Here is a 12,804-nt window from a genome sequence, read left to right as displayed (position 1 = left end):
AGTTATAATCGAGCCTTGAGCTTTAGCATGCTCATGCTCGGCTCATTAAAAAAAATTGACGAGTAACTTGTTAATTTTGTTCATGAATATCGCTAGCGAACAATTTATTAATTGTGTTCATTGAAATTTATTTAGCACAAAAATATAGTTTTGAAATCTACAAAATTAAAATTTGCATAAAACGATATTGTTTTACATTTTTCCATTTATAGAAACACTATTATTAAAAAATATCGAATCAAACTTATTCATGAGCATGTTCATAAATATTAAAATCCAGCTCATTCATGAATCTATAACCGGCTCATTTCGTATTCAAAATCAACCTATTTATAACTCGAACCATAGTTGATTTTTTTTTATGGAACCGAACCGTAACTTAATTGGTTATTTTGATTCGGTTTTGAATAGTGGGAGCACAATGAGTATAATTAATCCATAAATAAAAAGACAATTAATCAAATAGTACCAAACTCTAAACCCAATCATTACTCCCCAAATCAATGATTTTGATTCACTCTTCCAATCTAACAAAAACGTCCCTCTCTTCTCCATTTTCTCTCTTTCTTCCTTGAATTCGCTTAGCCATGGCCGTTTCTTTCTTCTCCTCTATCCCTCCCAAACCTCCTTTCTCTTTATAAAACCCTTCCCCTTCCCTTTTTCTTCTCCGATCACTTTCCTCCATGGCGATTGTAACCGGAGATCGGTATCTAGAGAAGTTAGTTAAATTCGTCGAACAACAAGCCGGTCATCTGATTGATGGCTCTGTGATTCTAAAACTCAATCCTGCTGGTCTTCACTATGTTCAATCTAGACTCGAAGCGCTTCACGAACTTGAGAATCTTCTTTCCGGTGCTCCTGTTGATTATCTTCGCGCTTACGTTTCTGACCTCGGTGACCATCGCGCACTTGAACAGCTTCGCCGGATTCTTCGATTGTTAACCTCGCTTAAGGTTGTTTCTATTTTGCCTCTGCCTGCTCGTGATCCTACTCCGCTATCTTTGTTGCCTTTTGGGAGATTGAAGGTGTTGGAGCTTAGAGGCTGTGATTTGTCTACTTCTGCTGCTAGAGGCTTACTGGAGTTGAGACATACTCTAGAGAAGATCATTTGCCACAATTCTACTGTGAGTTTTTTGTTTTTCCTTTTTTGATAAATTCTGCTTTGCAATTCCTCTGTTTTTATCGAAATGCAAGATGATAGAATGTTGGATTATTTGATTTTTTTGTTATTTTAATGGAAAAATTGGAATAAATCAGTTCGATGCTAATGACCAGAGGGGGAAAAGAACCTATCCAATCATTGATTCTTTTGCAGGGATGGGAAGTGGGGTATTCTTGTGCTTTAGTACTAATAGTTCCCGTACTAGTTTGATTAGCAAATGGAGGCTGCATTTGTCATACATTTTAATTGATTAACTGCTGTATAATTGAGATTTAAATTTCTTTTACATGCTCTTTTTCCAACTTTTTAATTATTATTCTTTGTTTGTGCCCTTTATTTTTGTTCTATTTGGAAAGTGAATATACATATAATTGTTGGCAAGATAATGTTTAACATATTTTTTGTGTGTTTAAAATTGCAGGATGCTTTGCGTCATGTCTTTGCAAGTAGGATTGTTGAGATAAAGCAGTCACCACAATGGAACCGGTTGTCCTTTGTATCATGTGCATGTAATAATTTGATTCTGATGGATGAGTCTTTGCAACTTCTCCCTGCTGTTGAAATCCTGGATTTAAGTAGAAATAAGTTTGCAAAGGTGGATAATCTGCGGAAGTGTACCAAATTAAAGCACCTGGATCTTGGGTTCAATAATTTGAGAACGATTGAACCCTTTAGTGAGGTAGGATTTTTAATCTATGCTTAAGTTTGCGCATTACCTTTAAGCTACATATTCAGTTTGCGTTTTTTTATTCTGTTTTCATGGTTACAGCTATTTTTATTGGCATTTTATTTGCTGTTGACTATTTCTTGTAACTGTAAATAATTTGAGGCGGGATTTGCATGACAAGTTCTTAATCTTCATCATTAGAAATTAGCTTCTTTATGCTAATATCTGTCACCACGGAAAAAGGACTTTTGTAAGTGTATTCATTCAATTAAGGAGAGTTGTCAGCTTTATTAGGGTCACATGAACTCTATTTCAGGTTGATGTTACTGAACATAAACAAAAAGGAGATTTTTTGAAGACTAACACACACACAAAAATTATGGATCTAAGCATGGAATCAAACTCATTTTACCATTATAACTAGGTTGGCGATCTGTTGTCTGATTCTGTTGTTGTAGTTAAAGTGGCCTTCCTATTAAACTTGTACAATTTTCAGATAAAATTTTAGTTGCTTTCAGTTAGTTTTACATTTTTATAGAGAAAATGGGATTGTACCTTGATATTGCATTATTGTGTTTCAATTTGTGTGCATGCAATGAAAACTTCCCATTTCTGCATGAAAATTTTAATCATTCGAATGATAGACAAGATAGACTGATGCTTTTTGAATAAACTTTTGCAGTAGGATCATATTCTTTAGGAGGGCTGGTGAAAGCTCAAACCAATTTCATTAGTGACAGTACAACTTTACTTTGTACTTACTTTTATTTGTGCAGTAGAGTGAAAATCTAAAAGGACTGAGTATACTAAATTAGCATGGAAGTTGCACAACTTAGTGGCATTAGTTTGGGTTGAAGGTGGTTTTTACATAGATGTCTAGATTCTTTCTATTGTCTTGCTAAACATACACGATTATATTAAGACTTCACTTGCATGTTAATAAGTGGTGTGGGCTATCCCAATAATTTTGTTATATGGAGGGTGGTGGTGTGTTGTTGGATATGGTCTGACTCAAATGCTAGGGGGCTCCTCAACTGTTCATGAGCTTGTTCAACCAGTAAGCTTCTGTATTAGAGTTCAATGGCATAAGGCATGGCAGCTTCTACTTTTTACCAACTTGTTTATTCTATTTTTTTCCACTGTTGCTTATTTGCTTGCATCTAGAATATTATATTCAGCTACCAGAGTTCTATTCAGAATTAGTTTTGGACCCATATGCCAATGATGTTGCACTATGCAGGTCTCCTGTCATATTGTTAAGCTTGTTTTGCGGAACAATGCTCTGACTACGTTACGTGGGCTTGAGAATTTGAAGTCCCTCGAGGGGCTTGATGTTTCCTACAATATTATTTCCAATTTTTCAGAGCTGGAGTTCCTTTTATGCCTTCCATCTCTGCAGAACTTGTGGTTGGAGGGAAATCCATTGTGTTGTGGCAGGTGGTACCGAGCACACGTGTTCAGCTATTTTTCTTCTCCAAATAAAGTAAGCTATGTCTTCTGTTAGTAACTTCTTTTAAGCTTTCAGGAGTCTGATATAAGAGGTTCTGTTATTGTAGAACATACTATTACCTGCTAAAGGGATCAGGCTCTTCCTTTTTCTTTTTATTAACTGTCCTAGTAAGCTTATAACTTGTTCTGCATTTCCTCTTTTCTGTCTGAGCAGTTGAAATTGGATGACAAAGAAATCTCCAAAAGAGAGTTTTGGAAGAGACAAATCATCATTGCTAGCAGGCAAAAGCGGCCTTCCAGCTATGGATTTTATTCTCCTGCAAAAGATGATGCTGAGGGAGAAGGGAGTATCATAAAGAAAAGGGTAGGTGATGTAAATAAAGTTAATTTGCTTTCCTGGTTGTAACAAAAAATAAATGAATTTCTCTCTTATATTTAATGATATAGCTTAAATGGCTCTTCTAAATTTTGGTTCTTATAACATTCATTTGCATTGAGAACTATACTAGATATATTATTTGATCTGAAACATATAATATGCATATTTGTGCTATTCAGTTTCTTTATATTTTTTGATTTTACAGTATGGACATTCCCTTGCAGAGAAAGGCATCTCGTCTTGCTGCAATTGAAAGTGAAGAAGAGAGCACATACTTTTCCTCTGACCAGGAGTCACCTTCTTGTGATAATGATATTCAAAGCAAAGAAGAAAATGTCATATCTGATGATGAAGCTGAAATAGTTGATTTGATTAACAGAGTGGAACTGATGAAGAAAGAGGATTCTATTCTGTGGCTGCGGGAATTTAAGGAGTGGATGGATCATGAATCCGACAACTTTGCAGATGAGGGTACATATGGTAGGGCTATGTTGCATCACATGAAGGAAAATCATCCAAAAAACAAGGGAAACGAGAAGCATAATGGAAGAAGTTCAAGATATGCTTTGGATTCTCTACATGTTTCAGGAGATGAAATTGGTGCTGATTTCCTCGAATCTGATGCATCTGTTGTAGGTATGTCTCCAATGAGGATGGGGAGACCAAAACAAAGTTATGAAAAATCATGTTTACAAGACGGAGTATCCTTCCAAGGAGACCGTAAGATCATTGAAAATGGTAACTTAACGCCATTGACAGCTATAGATGATACGACAGAGTCTTATTCTTCTTCTGCTTACCCTGTATCCCCTCCTTACTATCAAGAAGATCTTTTGCATCGTCGGCACAATTTGGTGGAAGAATTTTTGCAGCTGTCCGTGGAGTCCTATTCAGTGGTTTCATCAGATAGTAACTCCAGTTCCAGTGAGGATGATTTACTCCAATATGACCATCTAACACCTGATGATCAGTCACAGAGTGGAGGATACTTGAATTGGATTGGACACTCGTCCTCAGATCTCTCAAGTGATATGAAATATGACCAGAAGCATGGAAGTACTCATGTGATGGAGAACCAAAGATTTTTGTTTGGAGTGAATAATTTCAATTCAAACAGCCATGATTTTTCTAGTATTTCTTGCGCTGGTGGAGTTGATCATTGTGATGATGAAAAAACAGATTGGCTGGAGAAGACAAGTAGAAGGAAACCAAAAAGGAGGGTTGTTTCGCTCTCAGGGGATGGGGTGGACAAGACAGTGACATCAGGAAGACCAAATGGTGATGTAGATGCTTGTCAAGCTGATGAGATTATTGATAACAAACAGTTGAACAAAAATGCGAGTAAAGCTCCAGCTCCAGCAATAGCAAATGTTGGTAGATTCTCGGATGATTTTGTTGAGAAGTATTTTAATGCAAATGTTGCTGATACCAGAATTAGTGAGACCTGTAGACATTATATGTGTTGTGATTGCATACTCGAGCCAGAATCCTTGTACAGAGAAAGGTAAACATTCTGTAATCATGAAAGATGGATCTAGCAGGAAAAAAAAATTCGAGAAGAAAAGAATCAGAAAGTTATAACCATATTATTGTCATAAAGAAGAGTGCTGTATGCTTGTTTTCAACTTTTGAGAACCAATCATTTGAAATTTGTGGTTACATTAAGCTTTGTATGTATTTTTAGGCTTACCTTACGGTACCTCTGTATATTTATCATCTTATAATGTTCTTTGATAGTTAAACGATTTGTAACTGTGTTCAATTTTATTTTATTTCCTGCTTAGTGATTGTGCTAGTTGTGCAATTGTCAGGTGCACTTCGTCAAGCAAGACAAACATTTTGTTTTTAAATTTGTGATATTTAGCAGTTGTTCACATTTTTATATGTTCTGAGTTCCTCTCTTTATGGCTTGCAGAGAAATTGTTTTATTACTGAGCAGTGCAAACAAGTTGTATGTACTATTAATTGGTGTAGCATTTGATGGATCAGGTTAGTAATGAAGTCATTATGAGGTGACCTATTTCTCATTTATCATCATGTCTTCTGATTATTAATAATAGTGTAAGCATGCTTATTCCCAGTTCATTAGCTATAAGTTAGGAAGTTGACTTTCATGTTGTGTTGCAGGAAATATTTTAAGTTTACTGGGCTGGCACAGGGTTGAAGATGTTAAAGAAGTGTTGGTTGGTATAGGACTTCTAGTTGTGAGGTAAGCTTTTTCTGGTACTATTAACAATCATTGCAAAAAAACATTTTTCTGTAACCAGTACTTCTGTTGATGATTAGACTGCACATTGAGAGGGGAGCAACCTACCTGTTTCTAACAAGGAGCATTGAGAAATCAAGGCAATTACTTTACATCCTACAAATTTTCGGCCCTTGTACAATAAATGATAAATGCATCTTAAGAAGGTAATCTATTTTTTATGCCCTTCAAATTTGAACTTTTACTTTTATGTGGTTATATGTATAACTTGTAATATATCCATGCAGCTCAAGTTGATTTTGCTTACAATTCAACCTGTGTTTTATATTGCATGATTATGTGATAGATTTGGATTTTGGGAATTTATGTGGCAGTTTGGAGCAGGTTCAGGTTGATTTGTTTAAGAAACAAATATGTGGAGGTTCAAAAGTAAGCATATTCCAATATGCAATGGTGCTCTCTTGGAACAAACATGAAGGTACGCTTCTCAATAAATTGCTTTGATTCAGTTCATAAATGGTTATGCATTTCAGAATGTAAAATAGCTGAAAAACAGATTGACACATGGAATTTAAACCTTGATTTATAAGGTTCTTTAACTGCTCCATTCATGTTTCATCTTGTCAGATGATGTTCTTGTGTGAGAATAAATATACTATAACTGTCAAATTCGTAATTATATTTGCTCAAATGAGGGAAAATTTTGAAGAATTGCCTTTTTATGAAACTGATTGTCCTGTTAGTAGGCATATGTGATCAGCCTGAACTGTGTCCATCAAAACTTGCATAGTATGAGTTGATAGATGGATGCAATTATGATATTTTACACGTGAATTTTTTATGCACTTATAGATCACTAGTTTTGAAGGTGATTGCAACTTGCAATCTATGCAATGCTTAATATTTCCCTAGACCCATGGAATATCCGGTGTTGCAAGTCTTAAGTGGATTAGGATATAGAATTCTTTTGATGCAAAAGGAAAGTGCAGAACTTACTCGTATGTGAAGTATGAATGATGCAGTCATAATCTTTTCATCATGACATGGTGGTTGCTGGTTTATGGGAATAGTGGCTTCATATCACATCGAAAGGAAGACTTGTTCACTAGATCTTATGCACAAGTTTTTTTTTCTTTATTAATCAATTGTACCCTCAACAGACATAAATGATCACTTTGTTAGATGTTGGAGAATCTCATGCAATTTTTATGAAAACGTAAAGAGCTAATAAAATGTGCACTTAATTCATGTTCCAGACATTTAAATTTGCCAGTTCATTTGAAGCATAGTTTTCCTTATAAACTAAATTAAGGCTGATATAGCATTATGCTGTGAGCATGATTTAATTAGAAACTAGTAAACTACAGTTATGTGAGCTAGATGAATGATACAAAATGGTGATCGATTTTGATTATCTGCTGACCTTATCTAGTGTGCTTATCCTGGGTGAATACTTGCATGTTATTGAATTGAAACATTTCTTCCCATTCTGTTAATAAGAGAAAACACAATATGTTTCCTATGGCATCTTCCCTACGAAAGTGAGAACGAAAATAATGAATTATGTACTGTTTGTGGCATGTGATCCCAGGTCTATGCAACTATGCCAGCATATTGATATGGTTAATTTAAAGCCAAATCATGTTTTATCTGTATTTGCTTCTCAAATTTCTCCTGGATTGAACAGATGGATCATGGCTTCCAAGATCGCTGTTTGTAATTGGAGATCATGTGCTTCTTTGTGTTGAAGATTTCAAACAGTTCAGTACTCGGTCAATTGGCGCATCTTCCTCCCCATACTTCTCACTTGATTCGTGTTGCTGTATCAGTGATATAACTAAGCTGGTAACCTTTTCATTTATTCTTCTTACTATAATTCATTTACATTTCATATACACTGTTTTTACCAAAAACACCAGACGCTAGCTTGGCTTATCGATCCCAGATCTGATGCATGTTGTTGGTTTCAAATAACGGGTGGTTCCTATTTTGCTTTTTCCACATTTTCTCATTAGGTTTCCCCTTTTTCCTGCTCTGTTCAAGTGATAATGACAGTGAACCAAGTATGTCTTATCTAGGGGAATTCTCTCCTTGATTATCTGGTAATAGGGGCTGTGGATCAGGCTTTCTATAGAAAAACTTTTTCTCTGTTCACTATCTTATTCTTTAGTAGTATTTATTTTTATTTTTATTTTTGAAAAAGGACCAATAAATAAATAAATATTGGGAGGCTAGCTGGGTAAAATGCAATGAAGGTCGTTGAAGTTTAAGGTTATTTCACAAAGGTCACTCAACTTCATTTTCTTTCAATAAATCATAGAACTTCATATTTATTTTAATAAAGTCATTCTCGCCAAATTATGTACAAAAACTTACTGAATATTGATGTGACACAGAAATAGTTTACTATATGCCAACCAACGCCATTGCAGGCATTTTTTACTTTTGTAGCTGACACAATAGAAACGTGGCAGCCACGTGGTAGATCCTAAGCCACAATTTAAAAAATAAAAATTCATATTCTTACACATAAAATGGACAAGAATGACTTTATTGAAATCAAATGTGAGGTTCAATGATTTTATTGAGAGAAGATGACATTTGGCGATCTTTGTGAAGTAGATCCCAAACTTCAGTGACCGTTGGAGCAATTGGCCCAGGATAGCTAAGCTTTATTATTATTATTATTATTCATCCATGGCGCATTAGGGAAAATTTTTTGGTCCGCTTGTGTAGACAACATTCAAGCATGTTCTCCTTCTGCAAATCAAAAATAATTTAAGAAAGAAAACGTCTGTTGTTTTCAATTGCATTGCCAAATAATTGGTTTTCTCTGGCTTTTGCAACGTGCTTCGGAATATCAATCTGCTTGGTGGCATTAAATGCATATAATTACTTCGTTATTCGCTATAATACCATTTCTCATATTTCTTCCTCAAGCATCATTATCGTTGTACTGATGCATTTCTGGAATCTATATAAGCTTATTAGAAGATTGTGTACTGAGTTCACCGTATCAAAAGGGAAAAAAAGTTCATCTGATCTCATAATTCTAATTTCAGGTCATAGAGAGCGGAGAGAGTCTGCATATAACCTTATTTCTCGAACACGCTGCAACGAAGTTCAGCTCTTCGTCCAAGGCTCAAAAAGAGGCCGCAACAACAGATACGGGAAATTCATCTCCAAGCTCTCTGACATGGAAGCTCAAGTGGTTCTCAAAAGAGAGTCTATCCAATTTTGTAGCATTGTTGAAGGCAATTCATGCATCAATAACTACGTCTCCTGAGCTCATCATAGAACATGCATTGTGAGCATTGTTATTTATGTTGCACGGACACGGAAACGGAAACAGATACCAGGAAACGATATTTCTCAAACATAGTCTGCAAAACGGAACACAGAAATGGAAATGGACACGAAATGTGGAAATGCTATCGAAGAGGAGGTCCTGTGCAAGATAGAGTTATTTGCATTGTAGTTGCTTCATATTCATTTCATTCTTTGGTGTTGTTTCTTCTTTGTATTTCTAGTGTGGGCTTTCTTTTGATTTTTTGATTTATTTATTATTCTTTCTGTATTCTGAGTGTTCTTTCTTTTTATTGTACAAATTGTACAGTCCGGCTTATAAAAGAAAATGAAGGATCAAGTTTGGTTCTCATCATATATGTTGTGCCTTTTTTTTTATTTTTTATGTAAGCCTTGATATAACCTTAGAATAGAATAGAATAGAATTAAATTGGTGTTACGAATGAATATAATAAGAGAATAAAATATGTATTTCTTAGAATTAATTATTCATACGTTTGGTAGTTAATATTAGATAAGGTTATATTGTTTTAGTTATAGATTACACAGTATCTTGTCAGTTAGCTTCAGATACTTATACATCAATGATAATCAGTGATTCAAACTCTATTATGGTATCAGAGACCTAAGTCTCACCTATTCCTCTCCAATCCTAACTGCTCCTCCTCTTTTCCTTCTACCGCAACACCATAATCCAGCCTGCGCCGCCGACATCTTCACCGGCAGCCATGACAACCACCACCGGCCCCACTTCCGGCAATTCGCCAAACACCCCTCCCAACTCCGGCCACTCCGCAACTCCTCCTAACTCTGGCCACTCCGCCTCCGATCCGAACCACAACACAAACAGTCCGACATCTCACCCAGCCCTAACCGTGTCAAACATCTCAACTTTTATCAAAATCAATCTCGATATTGAGAAAGGCCAATACCCGACCTGGGCTGCCCTGTTCAAACTTCATGCCACGGCATTTCAGGTTCTTGATCATATTCTTCCCTCCCAAACCACCGACCCTTCCGCTACCTCCCTCCAAACCACAAACCCTGATCTCTGGAAACGCATCGACGCTGTTGTCCTCCAGTAGATATACAACACCATCTCCCTTGACCTACTCCATACCATCATCGAAGCAGATTCTACTGCAGCTCACGCCTGGACACAACTTCAGGATATATTCTCAGACAATAAGCACTCTCGTGCCCTCTTCCTCCAACAAGAATTCTCTAAAATTAAGCTTGAAGGCTTCTCTGACATCTCTTCTTACTGTCAACATCTCAAATCACTATCTGATCAGCTCTCCAATGTTGACTGTCCTGTTACTAATGACCAAATGGTCTTGCAACTCATATCTGGCTTAACAGATGCCTATGACACCGTTGGCACCCAGATTCGCCATGGCGACCCCCTTCCACCCTTCCACAAGGCTAGATCCATGCTTATCCTCGAAGAAACGGCACGAGCCCGCAAACTTACTGCTTCTCCTGACACGGTAGCTCTCACCGCCACTACTGACACCACCGAACCACCATCCAACTACACATCCTCCAGACATACTCCGAATCGATCGCACCACGCTCCTCGTGGCGGTCGATACGGTGGTCGTCACTATCGCGGCAGAGGAGGGCGCTCCACGAATCACCATCCAGGCTCCTACCGTCCGCCGGTTTACCCGTGGGCTCCTTATTACCCATGGGCGCCGCAGCAGCCTTGGGCCAGTCCGCCATGCCCATACCCGACGGCACCCTAGGCTCAACCGCCCCCTACTGGCCGCCCCCAATCACAGTCGGGCATCCTTGGCCCACGACCTAACATGCCGCAGGCACATCTGAACATGGCTAGCCCCTGCTATGCGCCGACTGATATTGAACAAGCCATGCATACCATGTCCATCACACCTCCTGATCAGTGGCACATGGATACCGGAGCTACCTCACACATGACGGCAAATCAAGGTACACTCACCTCTTATTTTGATTCGCGCCTCAATGGAAATATTGTCGTTGGTAATGGTAATTGTGTGCCTATTTTGGGTTCTGGTAATGCATACTTAGCCACTAAACACCACCCACTTAAATTGAAAAATGTTCTGCATGCCCCCCAACTAATTAAAAATCTTATTTATGTCCGTCAATTTACTACTGATAACCAAGTTTCTGTGGAATTTGACCCTTTGGGTTTCTCTGTGAAGGATTTACAGACGGGAACGCCTATCATGAGATGTAATAGTACGGGGGATCTTTATCCAGTCGTGTCTAGCTCTTCCTCTTCAACTCTATGTCATTCTGCTCTCACTGCACTAGCTTCTGATGTTTGGCATCATCGTCTACGACATCCAGGGCCTCCTATTTTGGACACCCTAGTCAATAAAAATTTGATTTCATGTAATAGGAATACTAATAATGTTTTTGTCTGTCATTCTTGTGTTAATGGAAAACAGGTTAAATTACCGTTTCGGTCCTCTTACAATTCTGCATGTATGCCATTTGATCTTATTCACAGTGATATCTGGACGTCACCGGTATCTAGCTCTAGTGGTCACCGATATTATGTGTTATTCCTAGACAATTACACAAATTTTCTTTGGACTTTCCCATTAGCAAACAAATCTCAAGTCTATTCCGTTTTTCTCACTTTTCGCACGTTTGTTCGCACACAATTTGAACGTGACATTAAAACTTTTCAATGTGATAATGGTGGTGAGTTTAACAATAATTCATTTCGTCAATTTTGTGATCATCACGACATGCAATTCCGTTTCTCCTGTCCTTATACATCACCCCAAAATGGTAAATCTGAAAGAACTATTCGAACCATAAATAACATCATCCGCACAATTATGAACCATGCTTCTGTCCCTTTTACCTTTTGGCACCATGCCCTTGCACTCGCCACCTATCTCCTCAACATATACCCTCACAAAATCTTGGGTTACAACTCTCCCACTCAAATACTTTACCTCCGGGATCCCACATACTCTCACTTACGCATTTTCGGATGCTTATGCTTTCCCCTCATTCCGTCCTCCTCTCGTCATAAATTAGAAGCTCGCTCACGACCTTATGTATTCCTAGGATATCCCCCTAATCATAGAGGTTACACATGTCTTGAGCTGTCCACAAATAAGCTAATTGTCTCCCGTCATGTCGTCTTTGATGAATCTGTTTTTCCATTTACAAACCAGAAATCAATTTCACCTCCTGCCCCTAGCACTATATCTCCTATCGATGGCCTTCTTCCCATCACACAGTCCACGACGGCATCTCCCTCCTCGTCTAATGTCTCACAACCGTCGATCCAGCGTAGTCCTTCGTCCCCTCGTGTGTCTGTCGAGTCGTCCGCGTCACCCACGTCCGCGTCTTTCCCCACATCGTCATCCCCAGCGTTGTCGCCTTCCAGGTATGGGTCGTCTCCTGTCGCGTCGTATCAGTCCCCGTCCGTGTCTCCCGTAGTGTCGTCCTCATCGTCCCCTCCTGCTTCCTCGTCGCCTGGTATTTCCGATTCCCACTCATCGATTCGCACGCCCGCGGTCGATGCCTCTGCCTATAAACACAGCCAATCACACTCACCCAATGACCACCCGCGCCCAACACGGAATCTATAAACCACGTCGTATGCTAAACTTATCCACTTCTGC

General features: G+C 38.1%; 1 protein-coding gene across 2 annotated transcripts; it reads left to right on the top strand.

Moving 5' to 3' along the window:
* The first annotated feature begins 490 nt into the window (after positions 1 to 490).
* Positions 491 to 9,524, top strand: LOC136202300 (uncharacterized). 2 transcript variants are annotated; one of them, XM_065992822.1, is made up of 11 exons: positions 493 to 1,124; positions 1,584 to 1,841; positions 3,070 to 3,312; positions 3,493 to 3,642; positions 3,882 to 5,161; positions 5,573 to 5,646; positions 5,785 to 5,866; positions 5,944 to 6,069; positions 6,238 to 6,341; positions 7,551 to 7,708; positions 8,926 to 9,524. In XM_065992822.1, exons 1-11 carry the CDS (start codon positions 684 to 686, stop codon positions 9,172 to 9,174), a joined length of 3,165 nt encoding a protein of 1,054 aa, XP_065848894.1. In that variant the 5' UTR covers positions 493 to 683; the 3' UTR covers positions 9,175 to 9,524. The 2 variants fall into 2 exon arrangements, with proteins under 2 accessions (XP_065848895.1, XP_065848894.1); XM_065992823.1 differs by lacking the exon at positions 8,926 to 9,524 and having other exon boundaries at positions 491 to 1,124; positions 6,248 to 6,341; positions 7,551 to 7,687.
* Positions 9,525 to 12,804: the final 3,280 nt, after the last annotated feature.

This window comes from Euphorbia lathyris, chromosome 8 (genome assembly GCF_963576675.1).
Source record: "Euphorbia lathyris chromosome 8, ddEupLath1.1, whole genome shotgun sequence".
NCBI classification, from domain to species: domain Eukaryota; kingdom Viridiplantae; phylum Streptophyta; class Magnoliopsida; order Malpighiales; family Euphorbiaceae; genus Euphorbia; species Euphorbia lathyris.
This window is presented reverse-complemented; position numbering and strand designations above follow the sequence as displayed.

Excerpts from the sequence above, each read along its gene's own strand:
- LOC136202300 (XM_065992822.1), top strand. The coding sequence starts at position 684 with ATGGCGATTGTAACCGGAGATCGGTATCTAGAGAAGTTAGTTAAATTC. Across the intron at positions 1,842-3,069 it reads CGATTGAACCCTTTAGTGAG|GTCTCCTGTCATATTGTTAA; the intron begins GTAGGATTTTTA and ends TGCACTATGCAG. Across the intron at positions 5,867-5,943 it reads ATAGGACTTCTAGTTGTGAG|ACTGCACATTGAGAGGGGAG; the intron begins GTAAGCTTTTTC and ends GTTGATGATTAG.